The sequence below is a fragment of the Thrips palmi genome, unplaced genomic scaffold (genome assembly GCF_012932325.1).
Source record: "Thrips palmi isolate BJ-2018 unplaced genomic scaffold, TpBJ-2018v1 HiC_scaffold_8, whole genome shotgun sequence".
In the NCBI taxonomy this organism is placed as follows: Eukaryota; Metazoa; Arthropoda; class Insecta; order Thysanoptera; family Thripidae; genus Thrips; species Thrips palmi.
In genome coordinates, this window is record NW_023144635.1 from 8284969 (window position 1) to 8312287 (window position 27319).

General features: G+C 62.3%; 1 protein-coding gene across 1 annotated transcript; it reads right to left on the reverse strand.

The window, feature by feature from the left end:
* On the reverse strand, positions 1 to 27248 carry LOC117653202. Its single transcript, XM_034398703.1, has 13 exons — positions 26930 to 27248; positions 14605 to 14657; positions 11211 to 11356; positions 9712 to 9819; positions 9423 to 9501; positions 9069 to 9086; positions 6029 to 6136; positions 5835 to 5980; positions 5624 to 5758; positions 5310 to 5452; positions 5008 to 5223; positions 4627 to 4881; positions 1 to 1335 (listed from the first exon to the last, which is right to left on the reverse strand). Exons 3-13 carry the CDS (start codon positions 11353 to 11355, stop codon positions 1243 to 1245), a joined length of 1446 nt encoding a protein of 481 aa, XP_034254594.1. The 5' UTR covers position 11356; positions 14605 to 14657; positions 26930 to 27248; the 3' UTR covers positions 1 to 1242.
* Between the last annotated feature and the right edge of the window lie 71 nt (positions 27249 to 27319).

The following is a 27319-nucleotide window of genomic DNA, read 5'->3' on the forward strand; positions in this document are numbered from 1 at the left end:
TGCGGTTTCATCCATGTATTTTCGATAAAGACAATATTTTTTTGCTTTGCGAGAAGTGGGTCGAGGTTCAGAGAGAAATGTTACAGATTTAAAACAGGTTTTCTATACGCATAGATATCATATCGAGTAAATCTTTATTTTATGATATGTCTCAATATTCTGTCGTTTACTCCAGTAGCAACAGTGGGTTTGAATATGCTTTACAATTAATAAGGAAGATACTATCACAAAGGCACAGAAATACAATCAGGTTCCCTTGAAAAGAGACAGCTGACACGCATTCAAAACGAATGGAAAATGATACTAAAACTCGTTTCTCATCACATAACGTAATACCTAAGGGACAACAACACACACAAAATGCATCAAAACTTAAATTTTAAATTACAACAAGTGCGAAAAACAAAGTGAACCTCCTCAATTTATCACGAGGTTCAAAATATAATTTTTTGACTAGCTCGCGTGACCACGGTATCATTGTACCTTGCACCTCCATAATTTCACAAATTTTATGTCTACATGAATATAAGAAAATAATTCTTGGTAGCTAGCAACAGTTGCTCAATAAAATATCTGGAATACAATCTAGAGCTCCCATTTACCCCGAAACGACGAATTCCTCGCCAACCCCGGAATCAAGAAGGCCCTTTGAACAAAAGTGACACTTCAGTCACAAAGATGATTCATCACGCTATTCCTCTACCTTTGAGCTGATGTTGGAAACGCAAACAGCTGAGGGATTCATCACATTTTTTCATCTGTTTTTTTTTTCCCCTATCTGTTTTTGGTTGTTGGGATTGAGCAGCAGGGCCGGGCTAGGCCGCTGGGCTGTCCGTCTCAGTGAGAGTGGCAGAGCGGCCCAACGACAGAAGAAGTGACGTGACAAGATCAATGACAGGGAAGGGCGATCACATCAATACATCAACACAACACAATTGCAGTCGAGAGCCAGACAAGAGATCCCCTACAACCAGCCGCACACACACAGCACGCACACACACTCACGCACACACAGACTCAGTGGCCCTAGCACCCTAAAACGTAAAACTAGAATAGTTTGTTTCCTCTCTATGCAGCGTCCCCTACTGGTGTGATGCACATTGTAAAAGCTCCTACAGCGGCGCGCGGGAAATTCGAAATCGGGAAGAAATTGCGTCTACGAATGTGAAACGCCCCTAGGCTGTGGCGGGGTGCAGGCCCCGGTGCAGGCCCCCGTGGTGCAGGAAGGTGGCCCCGCGGGCTTCACACGTGCTGGGTGACGGCTTCCCAGGCGGACTCGGGCTGCGGCTCCGGGGACGCCGACAGCAACGCCTCCACGTCGTCGTCGTCCTTCTCCTGCAACAACAAGTAGGGTCGGTTTTAGGACCGCAGGAAGTTGCTGCGGAATCTACGACGCTCTCCAGTGGGCCTCCTGGACTCTCCAAGAAGCGCCTCGCGACAAGTCTCGCCAAAGAGAGTCTCGAAGAGAGTGTCTCTAAGGAGGGTATCTCTGAGGAGGGTCCTCCAAAAGGAGAGTCTCTGGAGGGTCATGGAGATTACCACCGCGGCCGCCCAACTCTGTAATCCGCGTCCCTCGTGGCCCCGCTGGCCCTGGACGCCCTGGTGGCCAAAGTGCCCCAATGCGAGGGCTGTTTTTGCGCGGAAGATGAAGTGCGGGCCGCAGTAAGTCCCGGCGCGACTTGGCCTGCTGGCCGCGGGGCCGCGGGGCCGCGAGGGCGCCATGCTGCGGCTCCGGCCCTGGAACCCCGGAACGGCCGCGGCCCCGCAGCCGGGCCGCGCGATGCATAATTTAAACGGCACCTCTTGACAAAGCCCCGCTACGCTGCGCCGCGCTGCGCCAAGCCCCCTTCGAGGCGGCCGAGGCGAGGCGCCCCGAGGGCCGCGCCCGTTGCCAGACCCTTCTTGACCTCCCCGAGGGCGCACGTCGCACTCCCCACCCCCTCGATCCTTGACCGTTTCCCGTTCCGTTTCAATTTCGCGCTGGCCGGGCTGGCCGGGCGGTCGGCAGGGCCGTTGGCCGAGGCTGCACGGCGCAGATAAGCCCGCGGATGTCGTCGGATTGGCCGCGGACGTGATGCGGCGCGACGGCCTCGACGGGGACCTCCGCGCCGGCCGCCACGCGGGCCTCCCGGAGGTGCTGCAAGTCGTAAGGAGCTCCTCAAACACGTCCCTGAAAGCCGGCCTAAGCCGCGCGGCCGTGGCGCCGTAGGGGGAGGCTAAGCCGGCGGGGTGCGCTGCCGTTGAGGCCACCACGCTGTATGGCCGCCCGGCCCTCGCCATCTGTCTTACCGCCGATAGCCACCCAATATTTTCCAATTCTAATTTCAATTTCCAGGGAGGGCGAAAAGGTGCGCGAAACTCGTCGTGGGAAATGAACCCCGCGGAAGACAGGCGGGCTCATGCAGAATGCAGGGCCTGGCCGTGCCGGGCCTGCCCCCATGGAAATAATTATAATTTGTTTTTTATACGTCATGTAATAACAATATAAAATTGTTATAATGTGAAACATTCTGCATTTATAAGTTTGATACATGACACGTATAAAAACAATATATCTAATTATATCAATATTATATATCAGAAACAAAGACATAGAAACATTTTATAAAAATATATAATTCAGATATAAAGTTTTTACAAAGAATTGGCCAAATATTATATTTCATTTATAAAAGAAATATAGTGGCACATTATAATGTTGGGTTAAAAGCAATATATTCGGTTTATAATTACTAAATTCTCTACCAAGGCAGTAAGTAGTTTGCTCATGTTAGGAGGCAGTGGCCATGTTCTCAAGGCCTACATTCACCCTCTCTCCCGGCCATGCCTCAGCACAACCATGGAGTGGGTATCAAAAATTCCTCCCGCTCAACTCCCCATAGGGGAGACCCCAGACTCTAGTCGTGGAGTCCCCGATACCTAAGTAAACTCCAACTGCTAGCCACATGCGAGAGAATAATGACAACGCTCAATAGCATAGGTGTGCATCGGCCTGTTGATGCCGCGCTGCACTTAAAACATTAGTCCCATCATGTTCTTCAATATGACACCTATTTTGAACATTCTAGTCACTTCCTAGTGGAAGGAGGGCCAAATTTCGGAGAAAATAGCTGAGGAGCGACACTAACGCCATCTGTCGGCGTTGTTCATAAATTTTATAAACAAATTATAAAGTGTCACTTTCTACATTTAATTTACACACGGAAGAGTAATAATCTCGTTTATCTTTGTGCCTATAAAACGATTATATTCCATATACATGGATGGTATGGTACATTAGGTATAGGTGTCGCCAAAGTACAACACACCTTATACGCAGTTAAAACGTCAGTTATAAATCCACTATTTATGGTGACATTGTTTTCAGTCACATAAATCTACGATATTTTAAATGTAGTTAAGAAATAACTTGTTTATATACTTTGAACCAAAAGGTTTGTAAAACAAAGTTATAATTACCTAATCTTACTCGTTTATAACTGCGTTTATATTTTATACACTCAATTATAACCCATTTAAAATTGATCTTATACTTCAAATATAACTCACAATATACGTTCTTCATATTTTCCCCCCATTTAAGAAGATTTTATATCCAAATATAAGCAGATTTATAATGGTTTTGTACAAAACAAATAAACCTTTTATAAAAAGTCTGTAAAAAACACGCAAGTTATACGACGTTTATATGTATTATATAAAAAAAATTATAATCATTTCCATGGGGGTGGCCGGGCCTGGCAGGCCCTCAAGACTGATCTACTCCGTCCCCCTCCCCCACCCTGCTGGCGATCAGCCCCACGGAAAGCGCTCCTTCCTCCTCAGCTCATCCGAGCGATAAACCGCACGTCAATAACTCCAGGGACTCGCTGCTTATGTTTCCCCGCCATTGAGGCTTGGCGTGGCGGGGCGTGGCGGGGCGTGGCGAGGTCTTTACGCTGATAAGGCAGAGGGCCCCCGCTGGGGTACGCCGGCCGGGGTGGCGGTTCGGTGGCAACTTGGTGGCGACGGCGGCGCCTGCATCTCCAAGGCGCCACGGCCCTTGCTCCCAGATAAGCAGAGCCACTCCGACAGATACTCAGAGTGCCAACGAGGAGAAGGAGGGAGGGAGGGAGAGACACACAGAAAAATAAATGGGAGGGCCGAGAGCGAGAAAGGAATGGTCGTTTGGGCTGCATCAGCGCGGGGATTCGTTTGGCAGTTGCGAATGTATGGGGGCGCGGAGACAATGCGGCCAAAAATGACGGCAGCAAATGGGGGGAGTGATTAGCGGCTCGCAATAAAACGGGGTATCATTGTGCCGAGTCGCCACGCCCCGCCACGGCCGCCACGGCCTCGCCGTCGAGCTGCCTAATCGACGTGCTGTTGCTGTTCGGCTCTGCTTCATGCTTCGGCCCGCCATCGCTTTCTTTCTCGACTGCCAATGGGTGGAAAGAAGGAACCGGTGGAACGCCACTGCTGCCGGCGTCGACGCGCAGTTTTTCATACCGCCGCGGCGTACTGGTTATAGCCGCCCTTCGGGCGGGCCATCATTCAGATCGTCGGTGAGAAAGAAACAGCGTGCCGATTCCGGCCGGCCCGCCTGTTCGCCGTTCGCGCCACGACTTGGTGCTGAGCGGGACTTACCACGGCCTTGAGGTTGCACTGCAGGGTGGCGGTGGCCAGGGAGGTGAGGGTGGCGAGGGACGCCAGGGAGGTGACCGCCATGTCCTGGTCCGAGGACGAGGACGCGGTGGGGGAGGCGACGGCCACGTCCTGCAGCGGCACCGGCAGCTCGTCAACCTCCGAGGACGAGGACGCCGACGGCGAGGGCGGCACTGACGGCGATGGCGGCGCCGGCGACGCGTTCGCCGAGTCGATCAGATGGTCCAGCGTCGTCGCCTGGAAGCAGAGGGAGTTTTTGAGCGGCCGGTTGGCTGCAGTGCCGGCGTGCCCAACGAGCGGGCACGGCGAGCGGAGCGCGAAGCTGCGAGTTAGCCGCGCGGCGGCGGTAGGATTGGCGCTAACTTGTGTGGCTGTTTGCTGCTCCTGATGAGGATCCTGATGAGGCTGTGGCGACAGCTGGGCGGCCGGTAATAAAAGAGTTTGGTCCACTTGTTGCTGCAGCGCCGAGGGCAGCGCGGGCAGCCCAGGGGGCAGCGCCGACAGCGCCGTCGTCTGGAGGTTCGGTGGCGGCGACTGCCGCGGCGACTGGCCTCCCGATCCCGAGGGAGGGGTGGGACTCTGGAAGGGGGACCACAACGACGGCGTTCATTCTCCCCGTTACAGGTGGCGCACCTGGCGCCAAGCAGTGTCGTAGCTAGACTCACCCTGGCGGCGCGGTCGCCCTGGTCCGCCGGCATGCCGAGCTGGTAGATGTTGAGCATGTGCGCGGCCTGCACGTGCACCATTAGGTCCCAGGCCGACGAGAAGCTCGCCCGGCACGACGAGCACAGCAGCGTGGCCTCGTGATCTGCATCAAGAGCAGCTCTGTCAACCCTGCCGGCTGTCATCGCTCTGTCTCTCTCGCACTCAGGGGCCGGAGGGAGACCGAACGACGCAAGCACTGTTCGGAATCAGCCCACTGTCGCGCGGACTCAACTGGAAAGTCACACAGCAACTCGCCTAGTCGCCGCCAACTTACTGGATTTGCCTTCCGGGAGCGTGTGACATTTGCAGGCGAAGCGGAGCTTGCAGTGCGCCTTCTTGTGGCTCAGCAGCTCCTGGAGGTCCGTGTACATCTCCCGGCAGTTGCCGCATATCAGGATGTCCGGGTTGCCTGGCAACAGACAAGGCGGCGATGACGATGACGGCGCCGGGGGCGTGACGCTGGCGGGGGCGGTGCTGGTACTCACTGAACACGTTGATGGCGGCGGGGTGGTGGCCGTTGAGGGGCGGCGACGGCGGCCCCTGCACCAGGGCGGCGTGCGGGCCGTGGCCATGGCCGGCGTGCGCCAGTCCCATGGGCAGGTGGCCGTTGATGGGCGGCGCGTGCTTGGGGCCCGGCGCGGGGCCCGGCGGCGCCACGGGCGGCCCTGGCGGCCCCGGCCTGCCCAGCGGCACCATGAGGCGCGGCCGCTTGTGGGGCGGCCCCGGGGGCGGCGGCAATCTCTGTGGGGGCGGCGGCCCGGTCGGCAGCCCCACGGAGGCGTAGTAGCTGCAAAGGCAAAGCCCGCAAAGCAGGCGGGTTGGTTTAGTGGGCGCGGTCACGAGGCCCGAGTTTGGTTAGGTCGTCGCAAAGCCACTTCCGCGTCTATTAAGTGCAGACATTGTCCGCAGAGCGGGCGCGCGGACCGCGTGAATTCCGAATACAGTCCGCGCCGGCAGTGCTGGACTGTGGTACAGTCCTCACAGCAGCACTGGACTGTATAATCCGGACGTAATTCCACGCAGTCCAAAACGGGCCCACCCTGCAGGCAATTTTCTTTTTGTCTTTTTCTCGGTACGTTTGGAACGAGAGCTAGCGGGCCGAGCGGGGCGGGCCGCAGGACAGACAGCGCGCTGAGCGGGCCAAGCAGTGCCTTGACATGAGGGCTAGACGGGCCGTGAGATGTGAGCAATGGGCCAGACACCTCGGCGACCTCGCGGCGATAGCGCGCCAGCGCGACGCACACGTATCCGTGCGCGAGTGGCGCGGTAGAGGGGTGGCGGCCGGGATGCTTTTGACACTGACAGAGGACTGGGGCGGCGGCGCCGGTCGCGCTGCCGTCCAGGGAGGGGCCCGATGGAAAACCAAAGTGATCCCTCCACTTCTCCGGCCTGACACATTTCGCGGGCCGACGAGGGCTGTCGCTGTCCGGCACGATGACGCGCACTCCCCAATAAAACGAATATTCGCCCGAAGGCCCGCCCTAAACGCGGAGGCGGCGGCCCGCGTCGTCGGCGGCCTGGAAGGTCACGGCCCAGGAGGCCGGCGGCGACGAGACGTTTTTACGGCGGTCGCGCTCCAGGGCGGCGGCGATCTACTTTAGTGCCGGCTCCTTCAACAACGCCGTCCTCTCGGTGTCCCCGCGCCGCCGCACTGCTGCACCGCGATGACTGCGCGTCGCTATTTCGGGCCATGCAGGCCGCCGTGCAGGCCGCCATGCAGGCCGAACGGGGAAAAGTGATTTGAGGGTGTGGCGCCGCGTGGCGTGGCGGGGCGGGGCGGGCGGCGCAGAGGGCCAGGCCACTGGCAGTGTGACTGTGTGACAGAGAGCGATGCGCCGGCGCCCCCAGTCCCCAGTGACTTGCAAGCTGCGCGATATCTGTTTCCAATCGAGACAGCAGGCCGGGGCCGTGGCCGGGGCAGGGGCCAGTGGTGCCGGCGGGCGCGCCCGTAAACCCGTTGCCGTGACCAGGGCCTCGGCCTCGGCCTCGGCCTCCGCGTCGTGCGGAGAGGGAGAGAGGCTGGAGCAGAGGCACTCGTCGGCACGGCACCCAAAACCCCGCGGCTTTCATTTTACGGGCAATTTACTGCGGCATGTTGTTGGCGCGGTCCACGAAAATAACGGAGAAATATTTTTGTTCTCGGCGCGAGGGCCACAGGCATTCCATTCCGACGCGGCGGCACCGCGGCGGCGTCCTCACCTACTTCTTCCGTTTCACGACCTACGCCACGGCGGACCCAATTCACCTTCGTCTTGCCGCCCGCTGAGTGGTAAAACACGTAAAACACGCCACACTGGCAGCCGCGGGCGCCGCGAGAGTGTGCCAGTATACACGTGGCGAATTTCCTTTTTATTTCCCCCCGCGTTGCAGCGGCAGTCAGACCGCAGCATCGCCCGTCTCTTTCTATCCGAAATAGAAGCGCACGTCTGCCCGCAGTGCGTTGCAGTCTGTCTGTCTCCCTCTCCCTCTCTCGGCATTGCCGCCGTTTCGCTGTCCGCGATCGGGAAGGCGATTTGTCAGTGTAACGCGGCAGTTTCATGTTTAGGGCTGGGCCGGCCATAATCAGCGCCACCGGCCCGGCGGACACAAACTTGTTGTTGTTGATTGGGTGACGAGGAAGCGGGAAGGCCTGCGTCGAACTGCCCCCCCCCCCCTCCCCCTCCCCCAAGGCGTCCCTTCACCCCTCGCGCGGCGCCAAAAGTGCTGCCGCCTCTGCAGGCGATATTTATACAGGTGTCGAGAGCGCGGCCGTGCGCGAGCCAACAGCACGCGGCGTGAGTCACGGGCCCCCGGCCCCACGGCCCTCGGCAGTGTGTCTGCAGAGGGGGAGGGGGGAGGGGGGGGGATGGAAATAAAGAAGAGCTGCCGCTCGCTGGAGGCTGAGGCTATGCCGCGTTTGAGCTGAGCCTGGAGATAGGGGCTTTGAAACAACGTCAATTTTTTTTTCTACTTCCTGACTTTTAGCAGGGATTAAAGCGTCTTTATAGGGCTAAGAAAAAGACTTTACCCGGCTGAAAATGGAAAATGAACAATTTGTACGTTTGGCAGGCGTTTCAATAGGCACACGCCGACGAGAGAAACCGCGCCATTTTTGGTGCTTAGTGTCATAATCATAAAAAAAAAATTCTTTGATTTTTTTTTGGCGTCTACACTACTTTTCCTGCGGGTGTTCTTCACCGCAGCCCCCTCGAAGTGTCCGGGCAAGGCGAGGCGAGGCGAGCCCGGCCCAAACGGGCCGGACATTGGGGAGGCCTTTGTGGCGCGCGAGCGCTCGGCGGGTACACAGCCCTGGCTGCGCGGTGCGGGGCGGGGCGGGGCAGGGCCGCGCGTCCGTTTCCGGTGGCCAACAACCCCCTTTCCCTTCAGGGACCCACCGCGCGACGCCACGCCACGCCTCGCCTCGCCAATGTCGATGTAGTGCGCGCCGGTCTCAAAGGGACGCGCGGTCCAGCCAGATCCGCCACCCCCACGGCCACGGCCCACGGCCCACACCACTCTCCCATCAAGTGGCGCTCAAGAGAGCGTCCCCTGCAACAAATAAACCCTGCGTCCCGCGCGCCGCGCACCCGCGCCAACTTTGAGGACCGCCCCCTCGTTTTCGGTCGTGTTTCCGGTTCCGACCGCTACCCGGGAACCCGCAAGCTCTCGTTCCAAACGACGCAAGACAAACTACCGAGTGTGGAAAGTAAAAAGGCGCGAGCAACACAAGAGTTACTTACCTATCATAGTAATAGTCCCTGCAAAAAACAGAAAGATTTGCATGAGTTTTGTGGCTTCGCGGGTTGTCAGTAATGCACATGTTTTGAGTGCAAAAGGGGGGCCTAGAGGTTGCTGTGTCGGCTTTACTAACGCTCCGAATTTTTTAATACAAAAGAAATAAACCAATGAGATAAGTGCGCGTGGGTGGAAAAATTATGGAAGCGGGTGGAGTAACTATCGTACTTGATTTCCTCGTCAAGAGACAAAACAGTTCCTACAACATCACAGGATTTACGATGGTATAGAAGCACAAAAATCAAGGGTCGCGTCCACAGACGAAAAAAAAAAGTTTCTTCAAGACTCACAAAACTCACCAGTCGTTCCCAGTTTTCGTTATATTTTGCCTCTTTCTACCAGTTTGGTGAGCCTTCGGCTCAGACACCAAATTTACATCTGGAAACAAAACCAGAATAGCGTGAGGTTTTCTGCCTAGTTTCAAAACAAAAACGGCTCACATTATAATAGATCCAAAAACCACAAACAGGACTCCGTTCAACACACATTTGTCAAAATCCAAACGATTTCCAAAACCCTCTTCGTTTCGTCTTTTCTTGTTTTGAGACCGTTTTTAGGGAAGTTTCGTTAGTGCGGCGGCCTACTCACCTAGCGTCTGGCCCAGCACGACCCGCTTGTCCTCGCCCAGGCACGCGCTGCGGGCGTCGAACGCGTTGGCGAACTGCACGAAGGCGTACCCCTTGTGCATGGAGATGCCTGCAACAAAACGACAGCGCGTCACAGAGTCTCAGGCACTTTCAGATCACTTCTTGGGAGGTTTCAATCGGCCAACAACGGGTCGATGAGACTGCCAGTGGCGGCCCTTAATTATTGCTCGCATTATCGCCCGAACCGGCCGCAACTCAAATCGAACTTCTTTCTTTTTCTCGCTGCCAATAATCGACCGAACTTCGATCACGAAACTTTCTCCTCGGAGTACAGAGTGTAGCAGTGTGACGACGCCTCGAATTACCCCGGCTGTCACACCCATTTCCCTGGTCGCATTCTCTGCGAGGTTCTCTGCGAGATTCTCTGCCTGCCTCGCCGCCAAACTTACTGGCAACGGTCGTCGGGGGGCTGCCGAGCCGCGGGAGTGACGTGACAACAGGGGAGGGGGAGGGGCGAGGGGGGGCGCTTATTCGCCCTGTGATCTGCCCCCACCCCCCGGGCGGCGGCTTGGCAGGACTGAAATCCCGAAGCCTACACCGCAAGCCTCACCTGTTACACCTTGGCGCCCCGCGGCGACGCGCGCGTCGACACACGCCTCCCCCGCGGGCGCGGTGCCCACGACGACGACGACGCCAAGCCGACGCACGCACAGCGCGACGCCGCGACGCCGCGCTCTGGTTGTGTTGTCGCCGCACGCCGCCTTGTCACGAAGACAGTTCCGGGTCTTGGCCGCCAACGAGCGCGGCGTCGGCCGTGCCGGCGGGGAGCAGGGCCAGCGCGGGGGCAATGAGTTGAAAGCAGCGGCCACGGCACCACCAAGGGGGCCAAGAGGCCGCCCCCACCGCCCCCTGCGGGCCCCGCGCACCGAGGGACAGCGCCGCCGCAGGCCTCGCCCCCGGTGCCGCCCCCGGTGCCGGCGGCGGAGACCGACTCATCGTCGCGACATTTCCGGGCCTCCCCTTCCTCCGCCGCCCCCCGCAGAGCCGACAAGTAATTAGCGGCGTTAAAAAAACGGGGGTGATTTATCGTGGAGAAGGCAGCGCTTGCTAATCCATGCACGTAAACTGAGACATTCAACGAAGGCAGTGAGGGCGGCGGCCAATCCAATCCAATGAGGGGTGGCCTGGCGATGCCGCAGTGTGCCGCACCCTGTTGGGCCTGTTGGCGCGATGGGGGCTTAGCGGTCTCTTTTTTGCGGCTTTTTTCCGATGCCGTTTGGCGCGGCACATAGTTATCTGGCCATTCGGCCATAATGAGAAACTTGGGAAGTAATTCGCACCGCCTTTTCAATGGCGTCGCGTCGGGTTCGACGCCCCTCCCCCCCTCTCCCCTCCCCCCTGTCTCTCTCTTTCTAGAAAGGCAGTCGTAATCTGCAGGCAAAAGTGGCCAGTGGCGTCTACTTTGAAGCTGCTTGAGGGGACCGGGGGTTGTCTGCCTACCTGCGATGCGGCCGTAACGCTGGAACATGCGCTCCAGCTCGGCCTTGGAGCACTGGAAGGTGTTGAGGTTGCCCACGAAGACCCTGGAGTTGACGGCGATGGGGTCCGGGGAGTTGGTCTGGTTGCCGACGCGGCACAGCTTCATCCTGGAAAGACAAAAAAAGAAATGGTCCAAAGTTATACACATGCATGTTTTATGCGTCGTCTGCTCCGGAAGGCCGCCGACGGCGAGACGGGAAGCCATCCGGGACTTGCGGGACATCTCCGGCGGGAGTTTGAGCGCGAAACGTCAGTTTGACAAACGGTACGTTGGCCGCTTCCCCCGGTGTTTCTCCGATTCGTTTGCGTAGAAAATCGCATCCACTGTTGTCCGGGCGCGCCTTTGACTGGTCGGGGCGGGCCGCCGGAATGGTTGAGGCTGTTCTTGAATGGAAGGACTTTTGCATGAATGAATACGTCATTCTCTCGGCAATGGACTCGGCTCAACTTTTGGCCCGTGTGGACGCCGACGGCGCTGCCGCGCTGCCGCTGGCACTCCGAGTCTCCGACCGGGACAATGAAATTTATTTGGGGATAGGAAATAAGGCGCACCCCCTCAAAAGTGAAAAGTTTCACTCCACGAGAAAACTGGACACAAAACGGGCGCGCGCGCGGGGGGTGCGTAAAAGTTTGAGTGTTGCTGGGCCCGGACGCCCGGACGGCGCCCCGGACGGCCGGGACTGAGGGGAAGAAGAGTGGTCGAGAGGGGTTTGAATTAATTAGTGGAGTCGCTAAATTGCGCTTGATTAACGCGGCGTGGGGATGGAGATTTAAAACACGTGGAGCAGACGGCGCGCGCCGCGGAGCAGCCGGCATGACCGACATTCTTCATGCCGCGCGCCCGGAATACGCCCGTTTAAAACCCCCCGAAAAACGGCAAAGAGAGAGAATTTAGAAAAAAGATCCCACGGGGGAAAAATATTAATGATTGCGCGTCCAACGCGAGTTTGGGTTAACTTTGGGCATTCAAAAAAAAAATTATGAAAATTCATAGTGACGCTCTCGGGGCCGCAGAGCAGGCTGGCGAGGCTGGCGGGGGAAGGAACGTCCTTAGCGTGCGTCCCTTGCGTCCTGCTTGCGTCCCTCGCGCGCGTGGCTCTAGCCTTTCAGCGCCTTCTCGGAAGGCTCTTTTGGCCCCACGTCGTGGCCCCGAGCGCTCTGGGAAATTACTGAGTCGTTTTCCCATTGACTAGTGCTTTGGACGACGACCTCCCCGCCGGTCCCCATTCGTACCGCCACTGCTTTTCAGCGCCCCCCCCCCCTGTTTTCCCCGGGGTGAAAACAAAAATCCCGGGCTAATCCAGGTAAAGCGCGTTGTACGCAGTGCAGGCGCGGCGGCGCGGCCCTGCGGGGGGCCGGGATACATAAAAAAGCGCAGTCTAGATTGCGCAAGACGGGGCGCGTCGCCAAATGAAAAATAAATGCTTGCGAGGGGGAGGGGATGCCTTTGTTATGGCTGTCGTGGAGTCCGGCGCCGCGACGCGCTGCATGAAAGACCTCCGACGAACGCCGTCGCAAAGTGGCCGAGCCAGAGAGAGGGGGAGAGGGAGAGCAGACGCCAGCTGACTTTCCCCGAGGGTCGAAAACTTGTCCGACCGTGTGCACCTGCAGGCCTGCAACATTGTTTACGTGAAAAGCCTGCCAGCCGGCCTGCCTCCCCCCCCCCCCCCCCCGCACGGCCCCGGGGAGCGAGCAGGGGCACCGCAAGCCGCACCGCCAACCTAGCAATCTCACCAACAAACAAACTTTCCTCTTTTTTTGGGAGGTTACCGTAAGGCGGAAAACCATCTCTGGACCGGAGGGCGCCCGGCCTGGTCGGGGTCGGGGCGGGGCGGGGCGGCAGTCTGCCGGCTGCATAAAAAGCTAATGGGTCAGCAGCGCAGAGGCAGAGAGCTGCGGGCACTGGGGCCGTCGTTTCCCAGGACCAGCACGATTTGTCAGCAGCAGGCATCAGGCTCTTGGCTCGCCCTTGGCCGGCCGAGAAATGACGAACAGAAATGTTGCCCCGCAGAACACACACCGCGCGTCCGCAGACGGACGGACAGACAGACAGACAGACAGACAGACAGACAGACAGACAGACAGACAGACAGACAGACAGACAGACGGACAGACAGACAGACAGACAGACAGACAGACAGCTCTCTGACGCGGTCTGTCTGCAGGCTGGCTCCAGCGCCCGCCGGGCGGCGGGTAGGCCAGCCCGCCACGCACGCGCGCCGGCGGGTTGCCTATGCCGGACCGCGCGGGCGCCCGGACCTCCCGGACCGGACGGAGCGCAGCCGCAGACACTGTGCTGGATGGAACTCGACGAGCCCCGCCCCGCCCCGCCCCCGGAGCGGAAAGTTACAAATGTCTGGTAAACGAAGGCAGTGGCTGGAGCGGTGTCCCTGGGTGTCCCGCTCAAAGCGTGCGGCGCGGCGCTGCGGGACGTTTGCAAAGAAAACATTCCGGCCTTGGCAAATCCGGCCGGTTAGCCCGCTTCCCTTCCCGTCCCGGCCTTTCCCCGACGCCTCGCCGCCTCGACACATACAGCTCGAGCGAGAGGCGGGCGGGCGTTGTTCCGGCGGAGGGCGGCGGGTGTGAGGGCCGGGGAGTCGGGGTGGAGGAGGAGCAGCCAGCGCGGCCAGCGGCCTCCCCCTCCGCGTCCAATCTTCCGCGTGTGCTGGCCCGCGACGTGCACGCTCCGACCTCGGCTCCGACCCGACCGGAACGCAGCGCTCCCTTTCCGGCCCTCCAGATTGGGCGGCAGGCAGGTGCGCGGTGGCGTTAGCGCGGGCCTCGCGGCGTAACTGCCGCGTCGTGGCGGCGGAGATGCGCGGTTCGCCCCGCGCCACGGCCAGCGCCACGGCCTTTGACCGCGTTCCGCGCGAACAATGGACTCCGCGACGACGCGGACCTCGGCGCGTTCACGCCGCGCACCACAATGCGGTGTGGCCGCCCCGGCCGGCCTGACCGCAGCGCGCGGTCAACGCGGCCGAACCGAAACCTGTTTCGTTGTTTTGGTTATTGCGGCGACCGAGCGGCGAGCCAGCCAGGCGAGGCCACCGATACGTCGAGGCGGCCGGGAAGCAGTTCATTCCGAACCGTGCCCCGCCTCAACTCTGTCTCTCTCCCTCCCGCAGGCGTCGACGGGACGCCGCGTGCGTGCGAGAGAGACAGAGCGACCGGGCACTACTCGGTGGCGGCGCCGTGCACGTTCGCATTGTGGGCGTGCAGTGAGACGGCGCGGGCAGCCAGCCGCGCTGCACCCAGTGCTCTGGCCGTGGCCCTGGCCGCCCTGCAGCAACCCATCTCGACCCCGATCTACCCCATCAGCAGCGCGGTCGTGCGGTTCCAAGAAACGGGGCCTTACTTCGAGCTGGTCTTATTCCGCGGTCCCGGGGGTTGCCTCAGCGACTCCTCGGCCTGGAAACAGAATACCAATGCAAATTATTCTCACGCCCGGATTGGAAATGACACTTGTGACTTTTCGAAAAGAGAAATCTGCGCCGCCCCGCCCCGCCTCACCCCGCCCCGCCGCCAGCGCTGTAAGGCAAGGCCGCCACGCCACTTGGCTGCGTCAACAGACGTGAAAGAAGGCGTCGTAATGGAACGCGGCTCGATGAATCTACACCGGGATCGAAACGTCGCTGAGAGTCCCACGCGCCGCCTTCGCCCGGATCGGGGAAGCCGAGGGCAGCAAATACACGCCACGCATGAGAGCACTCGAGGGTCGCTACATTTTTCATCCCTTTTTTTTCTCTCTCTCTCTCTTTTTAATATTTACCGCCTCGCGCAAAATGAGACACAACAGCGCCATCCCATCCCGTCCGACTCATTGCCTGCCGCTTCTGGGCAGCGGCTGACAAGATAAAGAACGCACGCGTGATACTGTGCGGGGAGTGAGTGAGTGAGAGAGAGAGGAAGGGGGACTGGTGTGTGAGAGTGCGCCTCCCCGCCCCCGTTGACACTGCCTCCCCCTTCCCTCTCTCTCTCCTCCACGCATCGTTTTAATCTCCCCACGGCTCGCGGTCCACATTAAGCGCCCCCTCCCCCCCTCCACGCCGCGACCTGCCCTTCGCCTCCAAACCGCTTATTTTATGCTCCTCCGCACCAATAGGCGCGGAGGCCCGCTCGCCCCGTAATCCCACTGAGCGGGGACGCGCGGCGGGTTCGGCCCGAGGCGAAAAGGTTTCGTCATAGATTCGGGGCTTCTTTGCCGAATCTCGCGATTCACGAGCACCGAGGCGAATCCGCGTCCTTCGGCGCGTGAAATATGCAGCCCCTCGGTAAACATGTGATTGGATGGCAGTCGATTTGAATAGAGCAAACACTCGGCGCGGTGATGGCGTTCGGAATTTGATGAGTGGACTGCGTATTTGCTCGCCCCGCCCGAACCGCCTCGCCGCGCTGCCCCTCGAGTACTCCATTACGGATACCTGAGGCCGGAGCGCTACACCGCGCCGTCAGGCAACTTTTCCTGGCCTCCTCCCCGGCCCTGGCCGCCTCCCTGTCCGACCGCCTCCCCAGGACGGCCCGGCCGCCCCAGCGGCGACTCCAATTGAAAGCCCGCGGGAACCGGAGTCCACAGGCCGCAGGACTCCAAGTAATGGCGGCGCCCCCCCCCCCTCTTCCGCCTGCGGCTTATAAGTGCTCGGACGCCGAACTTGGACGGCGACATTCGATCCACGGCGCGTCCTGCCGCGCCGCGCCTGGACGGCCGAAAAGCCTTCTCGAGTGTCGCTCGGAGAGGGGCCCCGCCGCCTTGCCGGCCTTGCCGGCCTGGCCGGCCGTGGGCACTGAGGGCTGGCTCATCCACTGTGGGCTCATCCACACTGTTCGAAGGAAATTGGGAAACCCCGGGCAGTGCGTTCCGAAGCTCCGTCCAGGAGGCTTTGCTCTTCAAAAAGAAACTCATACGAGTTAGAAACAGTGGCGGTTTGGGCATTCACCGAGGTTCGGAGGCAGTTTTTATCCCAACGAGTTCTCCGGGGATTTCGGAAATAAATTTAACAGTGCGCTGTGGGCACACGGCCGCATGGGCACGGCCAGATAGAAGGAATACGGTGGACTGGCGCATGAATGTGTGATGGAGCGCCGCGGCGCGCCCTGCGGCCGGTGGACGACAAGCAGTCCACCCCCGAGCCCCACTACACGCCCCACGGCCGCGTCGGCAGAGGCCCTGAGTGCGGTGTGCCGGCCGGGGCGGGGCGGGGCCTCATCCCCGCAGGCGGGAAGCATCGGCCAGGAGTGGACACTTAGTGACGTCGGCGACGACTCCTCCCCGCCTCTCTCTGTCTCTCTCCCACTCTCCAGTGCCACCCTCCGCGAGTCCTGGTCGGGTTTTCAAGTGTCGGCCGGGGTCAGGGCTCGGGTAATGGTGCATAAAATGTCGTCTCCGGGAGCTTGATCCGGAGGAAGCGGTCCGGAGATGTCCGGCGAGGCCAGGCCGAGCGGTTCGCCGGGCCGAGGTCCAGGACGGGCCCCGCCGAGACCCGGGGTGGCCGACCCCGCCGGCCGCGCCGGCCCCCGACATCGAGTATAGGTTCTTGGATGGAATCATCATCCACCGTCCCGCCGGAGGTCGGGCAGCGGCCGAGCGAAAATATAGCGTTGTGAACGCGGGTAGAAAGGAAACCCAGCCCCGACAGCCCCGCCCCCCGCCGCCCCACCCCGCCCACGCACTCTGCGCTGGCTGGAGCGGAAGTGGGTGTCGGCCGGGCCGGGCCGGCGGGTGTAGCCTTCAGCCTTCGAGCTCCGAGGCCGGCTTGCCGACTCGCCACACTTTTACTTTCCCATTTGGAAACAAAGGCCGGCCATTCGAGCCCCCTTTCTCCAGAGGCGAAGTCCGTAGTGCGAGTGCGTACGGCCAGGCCGTGGCGGCGTGGCCTCGGCGCGGCGCGGCACGGCGCGGCCTCGAGGCTTGGCGGACTCCTTTCCATCCCTCGCCGCGCAAAAGGCCTCGACGACATCTCGGCCAACCCCGACAGCCCGACAGAAAAATCCTTTCGTCGCAACGAGCGCTCTCCGCCGCCACTGCCGGCGCCGGGTTCGAAACCCATCGGCGGACCGCGCACTCCTCCAAACGTGACTTCTTTTTACTTGTGCGTCCTGGTCCTCTTTTTGCGCTGATCGCTGTTCTGCTTCCGTGGCAGGGCGCGGCGGGGTGGGGCGGGCTGCGCTAATCTGTAGTTCGAGAAACCGCCGCCGCAGCACCACCAGCACCACGTACCACACGGCCACACACCACCTGGTCCGGGCGCGGCGTCGGGGAGGGACCACCGGGGAGGGACCGACCCAGGGGGATTTTGTGTGCCCCAAAGTTTGTGTTCCATAAACTGATATAATAACCTCCGGCCAGGGCCGGCGGGCGGCGGGCGGGCGGTGGACGCCCAGGGAGCGAGGGAGGGGTGTGAAGTTAGCGGAAACGGGAAATGGATGAGAAACAAACGGGCGTCTCGGAGGAGCCGCTCCTGTCCGGTGGCGTCGGTGACCTCCTCCGTCACGTCGGGTCGGGTCGTCGGGGCACCTCCCTTCCCTCCCTGCCGCCCTGCCTCTGGCTACGCCGCTGCGCCGCTGCGTGACTGATCCGGCGGACACGCCTTCACACACAGCGGTCCAGGGCGGACCCAAGGCTCGACCCCGGCCGTGTGGCCGGGCCAGGGCGGACCCAGGGCGGAACCAGGGCCGGGCGGCAGTGTGGTGACAGGAGCTATCAAGGAAATGAAAGGGGGTTGTGCTGCCCGCTCCGGCCGCTCCGCCACATGGCGCCGCCTCCAGCATCGCCTCTTCCTCTGCTGCTTCGTTTCCGCAAAGTTACGACCGGCAACTTGACCCTCCCCCCGCCGTTCGTACATGATGCGGCACTTTGGCAACAAGGTGACAAACCGGAGCAGGTGGCCGTCGGCCTCCGTCCGCCGCCGTCCGTGGCGCCGCGGCCCTTAATCCCTTAATGAAATGGCGCGGCGATACGGATGTCGGCTAATTGCTTCTGGCGTGGCCTCTGGCGTTGCCTCTGGCGTTGCCTCGGCGCGGACCAGAGTCTCTGGCTGCCTCTGGCTGCCTCAGGCCGCGCAGCGAGGGCGCGGCGTGTTCGCAGCCTCTCCGTCTAATTCATTCTTCGTCTCTTTGTGTAAACGAGGCGACTGTCTTACTGTCTTTCGCAGCGAGCGCGGCGTTCGGCGAGCGGAATTCGAGTTGGCTGCGTTCGACGCGGGGGAGGGGTCGGGCTGGTGGGGGCCTGGAATGGGCCGCGTTCCGCGCGCCGCGCAGCACAAAGGTGTCGTCCGCCGTGACGCAGCGCCGCACAGCGCGCCGGTATTGTCGCAGCCGTCCAGCCTGACGGCCTGGCGGTGGCGGTACTGTACAGTGGCGTGACGGGGCGGGGCCGCGGGCCGTGGTTGGGACTCGCAGGGGCCGCGGCAGCTGTTGCGAGACGGCCACGACGGTAATCAATCAGGTGGGCGCGCGGACCGTTTGGCCGCCCACCGCCGGCGGGGGCGCCGTCACCACGCCGTCAACGCGCCGTCAACGCCGCCAGCCCTGCCGAACGCAGCCGAGCTCCGCCGAGATGGAGCCCCAGGTGGACCAGCGACACGCCCCGAGGGCACCCCGACGAGCTCCGCCTCTACAGCACAGCAGCGATCGGGGAAAAGTCAAAGCCACGACGTTTGGCTCTCCCTCGCGACTCAGGCCGCGATTCACCTGCTCGCTCTCCTTCTCCTTCTCCTTCGCGCCGAGGTTCTGCTTGAGAAATGATTGTGGGTGTAATTGGGTGGTCGTTCTTGTCCGACAGCAGCCATCTCATCAAAATGTAGCCCCCCACCTCCACCCCCCACCGCCGCCTAGCCAAGCAGGGCCGCGCCAAAACAAATTTTAAATCAGTCATCCCTCGTAGCGAGAGGAGAGGGGCTTGGTGGGCCGGGCAGGGCCGACCCGGCCTGCCGGCTGACTCCGAGCGGTGTCTTTGTCGCTCCGTCTCTGTCGCACTCCCGGGGCGTGCCGTAGGGGTGCGAGAGAGACGGGGCGACAGGACGCAGTGCGGGATCGCGCTGCGGGTTAACGTGGCGTGTCAGAAAAACGGGCGCGACGCGTCGTCTCGTCTAGTCTCGTCTCGTCCCGGGCCTAGCCGTCTCGTCGCGGCCAAGTTTATAGTTAGGAAAGGCCGGCGGACTCGACGTGCTAATGGCGGCCTCCTCGTTCTAGCCCCGCGGGCATCGTCCTCGTCGTCCTCGCCGTCCTCGACGCGGCGAGAACAAGAAGGCCCTCTTCGTGGTCCCCGAGGGGAAACGGGGAGACCGGCACAGTGCTGCCATTCAAAGTAGTCAAAAGCTCCCCCACGACACTGTGACGGGCCGGACGGGCTGCCGATCTCGTCCTGCGAACCAGAAAACTCGGGGAAACTTCGTTTCCAGTGAAGCTGAGAAACTACATCTGGTAAGCAGGCTGAGGCCGGGCAAGCCTTTCAAACGGACGAATTCCGGGGAACAATTTTTATCTGTGTTGGATGGCAACAGTGTCAGACGAGCTGCAGCCTTACCTTGCCTCCGGAAAAGCAGCACCTCACTGGAAGCAAACACGCCTTTTTTCCTGCACTGCCACACTAAACCTAATGAGCTTTCGGCCGGGCGGGGCGGGGCGGGGTGTGGCGGGGTGGGGTTGGACTCCTCCGAGACGCTCTTTGAAGCTCCGCGCTTGGAACTATCCTTATCAACAGCGCAAGTAGGATTTCCAGCCAACTTGGCCGGGGAGAGGACTGTGGCAAGCTGGCAGGGGGCTGGCCTCGGCTCTGGCCTCGGCTCTGGCCTCCAACGCGACGTATAAACTTGGCAACTGGGTACTTGCGTGATCTCGGCGGAAGCGTACCCTCGCGTACCCCCGAGCGGGCCGGGCCTCGCCTCGCCGTGGCTCGCCGTGCCGCGCTGCGCCTCCGGAGCACTCCAGACGCCGAGTTTATTACTTATCAGCTTATCAGTGTCGAGTGGGACAGTACAGCAGTGCAGTGGGGGAGGGGCGCTCGATACGGCATAGGGGCAGGAAAGAGCAGGGCTGCCAGCCTGACTGGCTGCCTGGGCTCGCAGGGGGAGCGGGGCCCCGCCACCCCCGCGGGCCCCGTCTGGTGCCGCGGGAAATGATTTATTAGGATGCTCCGCTGCAAAATACTTAGCGACGGGAAAAAAATGAGAAAATGAAACAAAGAAAGAATTTCTTCCTTGCGGCTAATTATTAACTCCATTACTGTTGGCGGCCCTGCGGCCGCGGCGCGCTAATGAGTTTCGTTTGGCGGGAAGTCCAAGTCGGGCGACGCCCAGTCGGCCAGCCAAGCAGCCAGCCAGGTCAAGTCAAGACTGCCCCGCCAGACCGCACCCCGAGAAGGCCGCGTGGGCCCTAAGCTTGCCCTTGGCTTACCCGAGGCTTGCCCGAGGCTTGCCCGAAGCACCCGAAGGCGCCGAAGGGGCTCGGGAAGTGGCGCTGGCGCCCTACCCACGACCCACAGGCCGCGGCCGCCGCAGCCGCCGCAGCCGCCGCACCGGTACCTCTGGAGGGTCTCCCCGGGGTCCTGGGCACTTGCACTTGCAGCCCTCGGCGGCACAGGGCGGCGCGAAGCGGGAAGGCTGGAGGGGATAAACTGAGTGGCGCCAATAATTAATGGGCCGAGGTGTGGCGCGGGGAGCCAAGCGGAGCTTGGCCGAGGCCGGGCCGAGGCGAGCCGAACCAAGCGGGTGGCGAGAACAGTTGAACGCCCCGCGCAACGCGCACGGGCAACGCACAATAACAGTGGAAGCGGTGTGGGACGAGGAAGTCCCGGCGCGTTTGGCTACGCCTGGCTGCGCTGGAGGAGCCCCTGGAGGGCAGGTAGGCCGCGGACAGCCCCGCGGCCGGGACTGCCTGCCTGCCGGGCGACCGCCACGGCCGCGAGGACGTGGCCGACAACGCCCCGCGCAACGCCGTGACGCCTGCACTACCCCATCCTGGTCCTGGGGGACGACAGGGGGAGAGCTGCGTCCCAACATGGGTTTTAGGGTAGCAATCGGTGGGGGCAGCGCCCCCCGCCCCACCCCGCCCCACCCCGCCCCACCCCGCCCCACCCCGCCCACCCCGCCGCGCCACAGGGATTCGGAGAATGTGGACAGGCAAGCGGGTTGAGTAACGGTGGCGGTGGGTTCTGTCAAGGGGGGGGGGGCGGAGGGTCCTGGGGTCGGTACCCCATCCCCCTCCCAAATTCATGGCCTAGGTTGTGCTCTGACGTCACACCGCGGCACGAGCTGCCCATCGGATCTACGTCTCGGAGCGTATGAAGCGAGAATGTCAAATTTCCTGCCGTCAACGCGAACAAGCGCGGAGACGGTCGGGACGCGGGGCGCGGGGCCCAACGGCGTTGGCGGAGTCCTTCTCGCCGCGCGCCGCCACTGTTATTTTATCTACTTTCGGCCGCGAGGCTTTGGAAAGTGGAAAGTGTATCCCGGCGGGGAGGTAGAAAGTTAGTTACTCGCTACACCGGTGTGCGCTGCTTGTCTGCTTGTCTACACCGTGCTTTGGCGGGGCGCGGGGCGCGAAGCGCGACGCAGTGCGATACGTACAGTGTGCCCCTCGAGTCGTCGCACAGTCGCTGTGCAAGCAACGCGCCGCAACGCGCCGCGCTGAAAAGGACCGTCGTCGTCGTGGAGGCCGGGAGGCTGCCGTGTCTTCTCTCTCACCTGCCGCCACCCTCCGCCTCTCCTCGAAGGGCATCGTCACCACGTCGCACTGATGGCGTCACGCCGGTGGCGAAAGGGTGGCGCGGCCGGAGGGGAAGAAGGAGGGGCGATATGAAATCCCGCGTGATATCAACGCCTGCCTTGGCCTGCCTACCCGGCTCGGCGTGCCAGCGACACGGCGCCGCGTCGCCGTCGCCCTCCCCCCTCTCTATCGCACACCCTTTACATACCGCCCCTCGGACCACCACAACAAAGCGAACGGTTTTGCCGGGTGCCACTGGCCCAGGCAGACAGACAGACAGACGTATTGCGGCTGCACCGCGGATCGCCTCTGTCGTGCTGCTGCGTGGTGGCTGCCTGGCTGCTGCAGGGTTTCAAAGTGCGGGGCTGTTTGGCGTGTCGCGTCGCCGCGTCGCCGTCCGACAAGGCATTCCTTTATCCCCGGCCCGGCCCCGGCAGCAGCAGCAGCCCCAGCTTGCGCGAGGCGTGGCGTGGCGTGGGCGGTCTCATCTCCTTCAATATTGATGTTTCCCGCGCTCATTCTTTCACGTTTTCATTTTCTCCTTACTTTGTTCTGCCCTGCCCCCTCTCGCGAAATTGCTTCAGGGAATTTCCATGGGCCCCGTCAAACGCCCCCTGCTCCGCGCCCCGCCCCTCCCCACCGACATATACACTGCGTCCGCGCCGCGCCACGCTCCACTACGCTATGCTGCGCTACCAACACAACAACAACGACTGGCGAATTAATTTCTCCGGTCCATTCTAAAAACGAACGCCAGTGCTACCAAGCCGACGCCCCGACGCCAACCCCGCGCCGCCCCGCGCGCAGCGCAGCGCGAAGCCGCGGCGAGGGCGTGGCACGGCGGCAGCCCCGCGGGAGTAGAATTCGTTAATGTGCTCTCACTCCTCCAGTCAGCGCCGCGCGCGCTGCGCCAATGCTGACAAAACGTGCGCGCGCACCCACACTGACGCACACGCCCACTCACACGGACACGCACCACGACAGACGCACCGCGCGGTGTAAATTAAAAATAACGAGACGAAAAGCGACAAAAGTGGCGTGCGGCCCGTGCGGGGGAGCGAGGCCGCACAGTGGGCCAGAAGACCGGTGGAGGCGGCCAAAACTCTAGACGCGTTTTGAGCTCCAGAGTCACTAAACAGGACTCGAATCGAACGTCTGACCCCACCAATGGATTCCTCGCTCGGAGAGCAATCCATTGGTGGGGTCACACGTTCAGTTCTAGTCCCATTCAGCGACTCTGGAGCCCAAAACGCGTCTAGAGTTTTGGCCGCCCCCACCGGTCTTCTGGCCCACTGTGGGCCGTGAGGGCATGGCCCGGCATGGCCCGGCATGGCCCGGCGCGGCGTGACCAATGTGGAGAAACTTTCTAGGGCCGCGTCGGAAGCACTTTAATATTTCAGGGCTGTGCCGAGCCGGGATTCAGCCTCTACTTTCCATCCGCCGTGCCGCCGAGCCGCGCAAAAACATTCCCCCTCCGCTGCTGCAGCCGCCATGCTGCCTCGCTGCCGTGCCGCCCTGCACCGCCCTGCACCAGCCGCGCTGCAGGCTGACTATCAAACTAACTGCGCCAAATCATTTCAAGTAATTGCATCAACTGGCCGGCTGCCAGCAAAGGGTAGGACGGGGGGGGGGGGGGGGGGGGGGGGCTGGACGAGGCGGGAATGCACGGCATGCCCGTCATGCCCATGTCACGCAAGGCGGCGCAAGGCGGCCCGTCCCAGCGTGTTCTTTGTCCCCACGTCCCCGGGCGACCCAGGCCTTGTGCCGCGTGCGTGCGCGTGCGTGTGTGTGCGTGCGTGTGCGTGCACGCTCGCCATTCCCCAGCGTGTCTTTGGGGCGTCCAAAGTCCGCGGCGCGTACCTGCGTCCTACGTTCTGCGCTCTGCGCTGTGCGTCCCTGGGGCGCCTCGACGAAGCGTCGGCGCAGCTCGGCGCAGCCTCGCCCTGCCATTTTTCCAGGTTCGCAGCACCGCGCGGGCGGCGCGCGGCGCGCCGTTGTGTGTGCAAGCAAAACAAACGTCCCGCTGCAAGCTTTCTCTGCGGCGGCCAACGCACGGCCGCAGGGCCGCACGGCGGCAGCATTTTCCATTTATGGTCGGATTACAAAGGGCTTGCATTTTCGTGGCCGTTGTGTGGCGCTTTTGTGCGCGTTGCCGGAAAGGAAAGGAGGACTTGGCCTGATCCGTCTGCGCAGTACCAAGGATCCGTCAGTCAGGCGGCAGACGGGGCGACCGGCCCCAGGGCCCCGGCCCGGCGTCTTTATGGAGCGAGCTCTGATAGAATTCCCCGACCAAGCGCGAGAGTTTTCGACGATTTCGGCTCCACGGCGCCGGGCGGGTACTGCGGTGGCCTGCAAGCGAGTTGCCGCGACGCTGGGACGCCGGCCGGGTGGTGAGGCGATCCCGCTGCTCGCCCACAAGGCCGACAAGGCCCACAAGGCCGACAAGGCCCACAAGGCCCTGGTGCCTCCAGGGTTCCGTTCCACTTCCGCGTCGGCCTCTCCGCCTCGCCTCGCGGTGATCTAGGATCCCCGAGGTCCGTGCACGGCGGTGCGACCTTACTGTGACCCCGTCCCGTGACGTCGGCCGCGACGGGGCCGCGACGGTGTGACTGCAACTGATTGTTTGGCCGTGGACGCGGGACGCGGGACGCGCGGAGCCCCGGGGGCCCCAATGGGCCGGTCCCATTCGCTTCCATTCGGATCGTTGAGGAGAAGGCGGAGTCAATTGCCCACTTAACCCCACGGCGAGGCAGGCGAGGCAGGCGAGGCAGGCGAGGCAGCCCAGCTGCGGCCCAGCGGCTGCGCGGCGGCCGAGCTGCGTCCGCGTCCACGGGGCCTGGCTGCGCCTGGCGCGGGGCGAAGCGGCGAAGCCAAGGGACTCCACGCTCTGTCTCTCTCGCACCCACGGGGCGGCAAGGCGGCGGAGACGGAAGCGTCGTTCGGAATCGACCTGCGGAGCACCACGACGAGAGTCTGTCACGCCGCGGTGCCCCGCCGAACGATCCCCGAGAACCGCTACCTCTTCGCTCCTCCCTCACACCCCCACGAGACGCCCCACCAGTGTGACACAGACAGGGCGACGAAACAGTTCGCCGAGCGCTGCGGAGCACAGCGCGGAACCAACGGGCCCCGAGAATGTCGTGCGGGCTACCGACCTACCCTGTGTTGTGTGCCCCGACCCGGCCCGAGTACCCCCGCGCCCCGCCGCCGCCGCCACGGCCTCCGCACACAACACCTCCCTGACGGCCCCCAATCCCCGCCGAGCCTGCGCCGCCTGTGCCGCTGCGCCCTGCCTTGTGTACAGTCGAGTAATTTGAGGTATGCAGGCCCAAGCCCTCGGCCCCAGCGGCCCCGCCGCTCCCAGGGCGTTCCAGCTGCTCCAGCGCTAGCGGGGCCGCCTGTCCGCCGCCGAGCCGTCGTCCCGTAGGACTGGCAGGGCCTGCTTCGCCTCGCCGCGACATTCCTTGGCGGCTCCACGCTGCCAATTTCATGTTCCTGGGGTACATTACGTCACGGTGCCGTCCCTTTTTCTGGGCTTCATTTTTCTCTCCTCCTCCCCCGGAGTGGCTGCGCCCGGGGCGCCCCGCCACGCCGGTACCTGCAGCAGGTTGACGGCCTTGACGGCCTTGACGGCCCTGATGGAGAGGGGAGCCGAGAGGGCTCGTGCGGCGCGGCGCCCGCCTTGCCGCCGCTGCCGCCGCCTTACCGCCCGCCTTGATGGCGGTGCCATTTCGGGAATTCGCGGTCATATTTCGCGCGCCTGCAGGCTGGCAAGTCGGGCGGGAGAGTCGGTCGGTTAGGTGTGTCAGGAGGGAAGGCGAGCCGGGCGGGAGAGTCTGGGAAGGAGAGCCGCGGACGGAAATCCGGGCCGGCGCTGCTCGCGTCCCCGGGGAGCACGGCGAGCAAGGGGTGGAGACGTATGCTCGCTGCCAAACGCCGCCCCGCCTGACACCGGCAGCGACCGACGAAGCAAACGGGTGTCCATTCCGTCTCTGTCAGTCCGCCGCGGTGGTGGCGGTTGTCGGTGTGTCCGCTCACACCGCAGCCCCGCGCCACGTAAATAATGAACAGACGACTCTTGCTCGTCCAAAAGAGCGCCGCGACACAACTCGCTTTACTTGGGTGCCACTTAGAATTCACGCGGCAACTTTCTCCCCGGCGGCCGGCCACCCCGCGTGTTGCGGTGGGACCGGCATGGCAGGACCGGGGCGAACTACCACCCTGCTAGCGCCGCGGCCCGCTCGCTACCCGCGGCGCAAAATAATGAATAATTCGCCCAGGTCGGTGCCACTCACTAATTAAAAAGCGCGCCATGTTTGCGGACTCGGAACAGGTCGGCTTTCGCCGCGCCTTCCATCAGCTTGGTGGCTCGACCGGGACGGCCCCTGCATCCATGTGGCCGAACACTCACCCTCACACTAGCTCCGCCTCAGACCTTTCTTTCCCGAGTCTCGTTAAGGCAGACCCGGGCGGAGGCAGGCTGGATGGAGGAACTGGAAGCGAGGGATGCACCACGGGGGAATTCCCTCGACAGCTGACTGCGCGGGGGCGGCCGGGGACCGCACAGGCAGACAGACAGTCAGACTGACAGACAGTCAGACTGACAGACAGTCGGACGCACTCACACTGACGCGCGCGGCGCACGACGACACCGCGGCCCGGGAAAAAATCAGACTCGGCTGGAATTTGCATGGTGGCGTGGCTGGCGTGGTGTCGCCGAGGGGGCGGCCTTCCCTCGGCCCTTCCCTCCCGGTGCCGCCTCGCGCTCGCCCGGGCTGCTGGCTAATGCTAATCATCAAAAGAACTCGAAAGAGTTCCCTTCGCCGACGACGGCCTGCCGGTCCCTGGCCGGCCACCCCTGGCCCTGGCCTGGCCCTGCCGTCAAGGGCCGGTTTCTTGTATTTCGCCGCTACGAAGTACTCGCCACGCCGGTGCGTGTCAAGTGCACTCGGGCCGGAAGCAGTTCGGCGTCGACTCACCTGTCAGAGGCGATCTGCAGCCGCAGGCCCTGCAGGGTGTGGCGGCCGGTGGCGGCCTAAACCGAAGTGCCGGTGCACGCGTGGCGCGCCGGTCCGCGGGGACACTCAAACACACACCGCGACGCACTGACAGCGGCGACAGCACGACACTGCTTCACGGAGGGAGTGACACCATGGCGACGCACGATCCACTAGACGCACGGCGCGGCGAGGCGCGGCGACGAGGCGCGACGCGCGTCGAGACGGACGAGGGCGTCGCGGAGCCGAACAAGGACGACGTCGGCTAGGCCGGCCGGGACGGGACACCCTGTCGGGACCGAAGCGGGGCGCGGACTGAGCCGGGCCGCGGCCGCAGCGGCGCCGCGCCGCGCCCGTGACGCACCGCCACCC

Bases quoted from the DNA above. Each gene is read 5' to 3' on its own strand.
- LOC117653202 (XM_034398703.1), bottom strand. From the start codon at position 11,355: ATGAAGCTGTGCCGCGTCGGCAACCAGACCAACTCCCCGGACCCCATC. The intron at 5,453-5,623 runs GTAAGTTGGCGG...CTCTTGATGCAG, and splicing joins GCTCCCGGAAGGCAAATCCA to ATCACGAGGCCACGCTGCTG. The intron at 1,336-4,626 runs GTAAGTCCCGCT...TTGTTGTTGCAG, and splicing joins AGTGCAACCTCAAGGCCGTG to GAGAAGGACGACGACGACGT.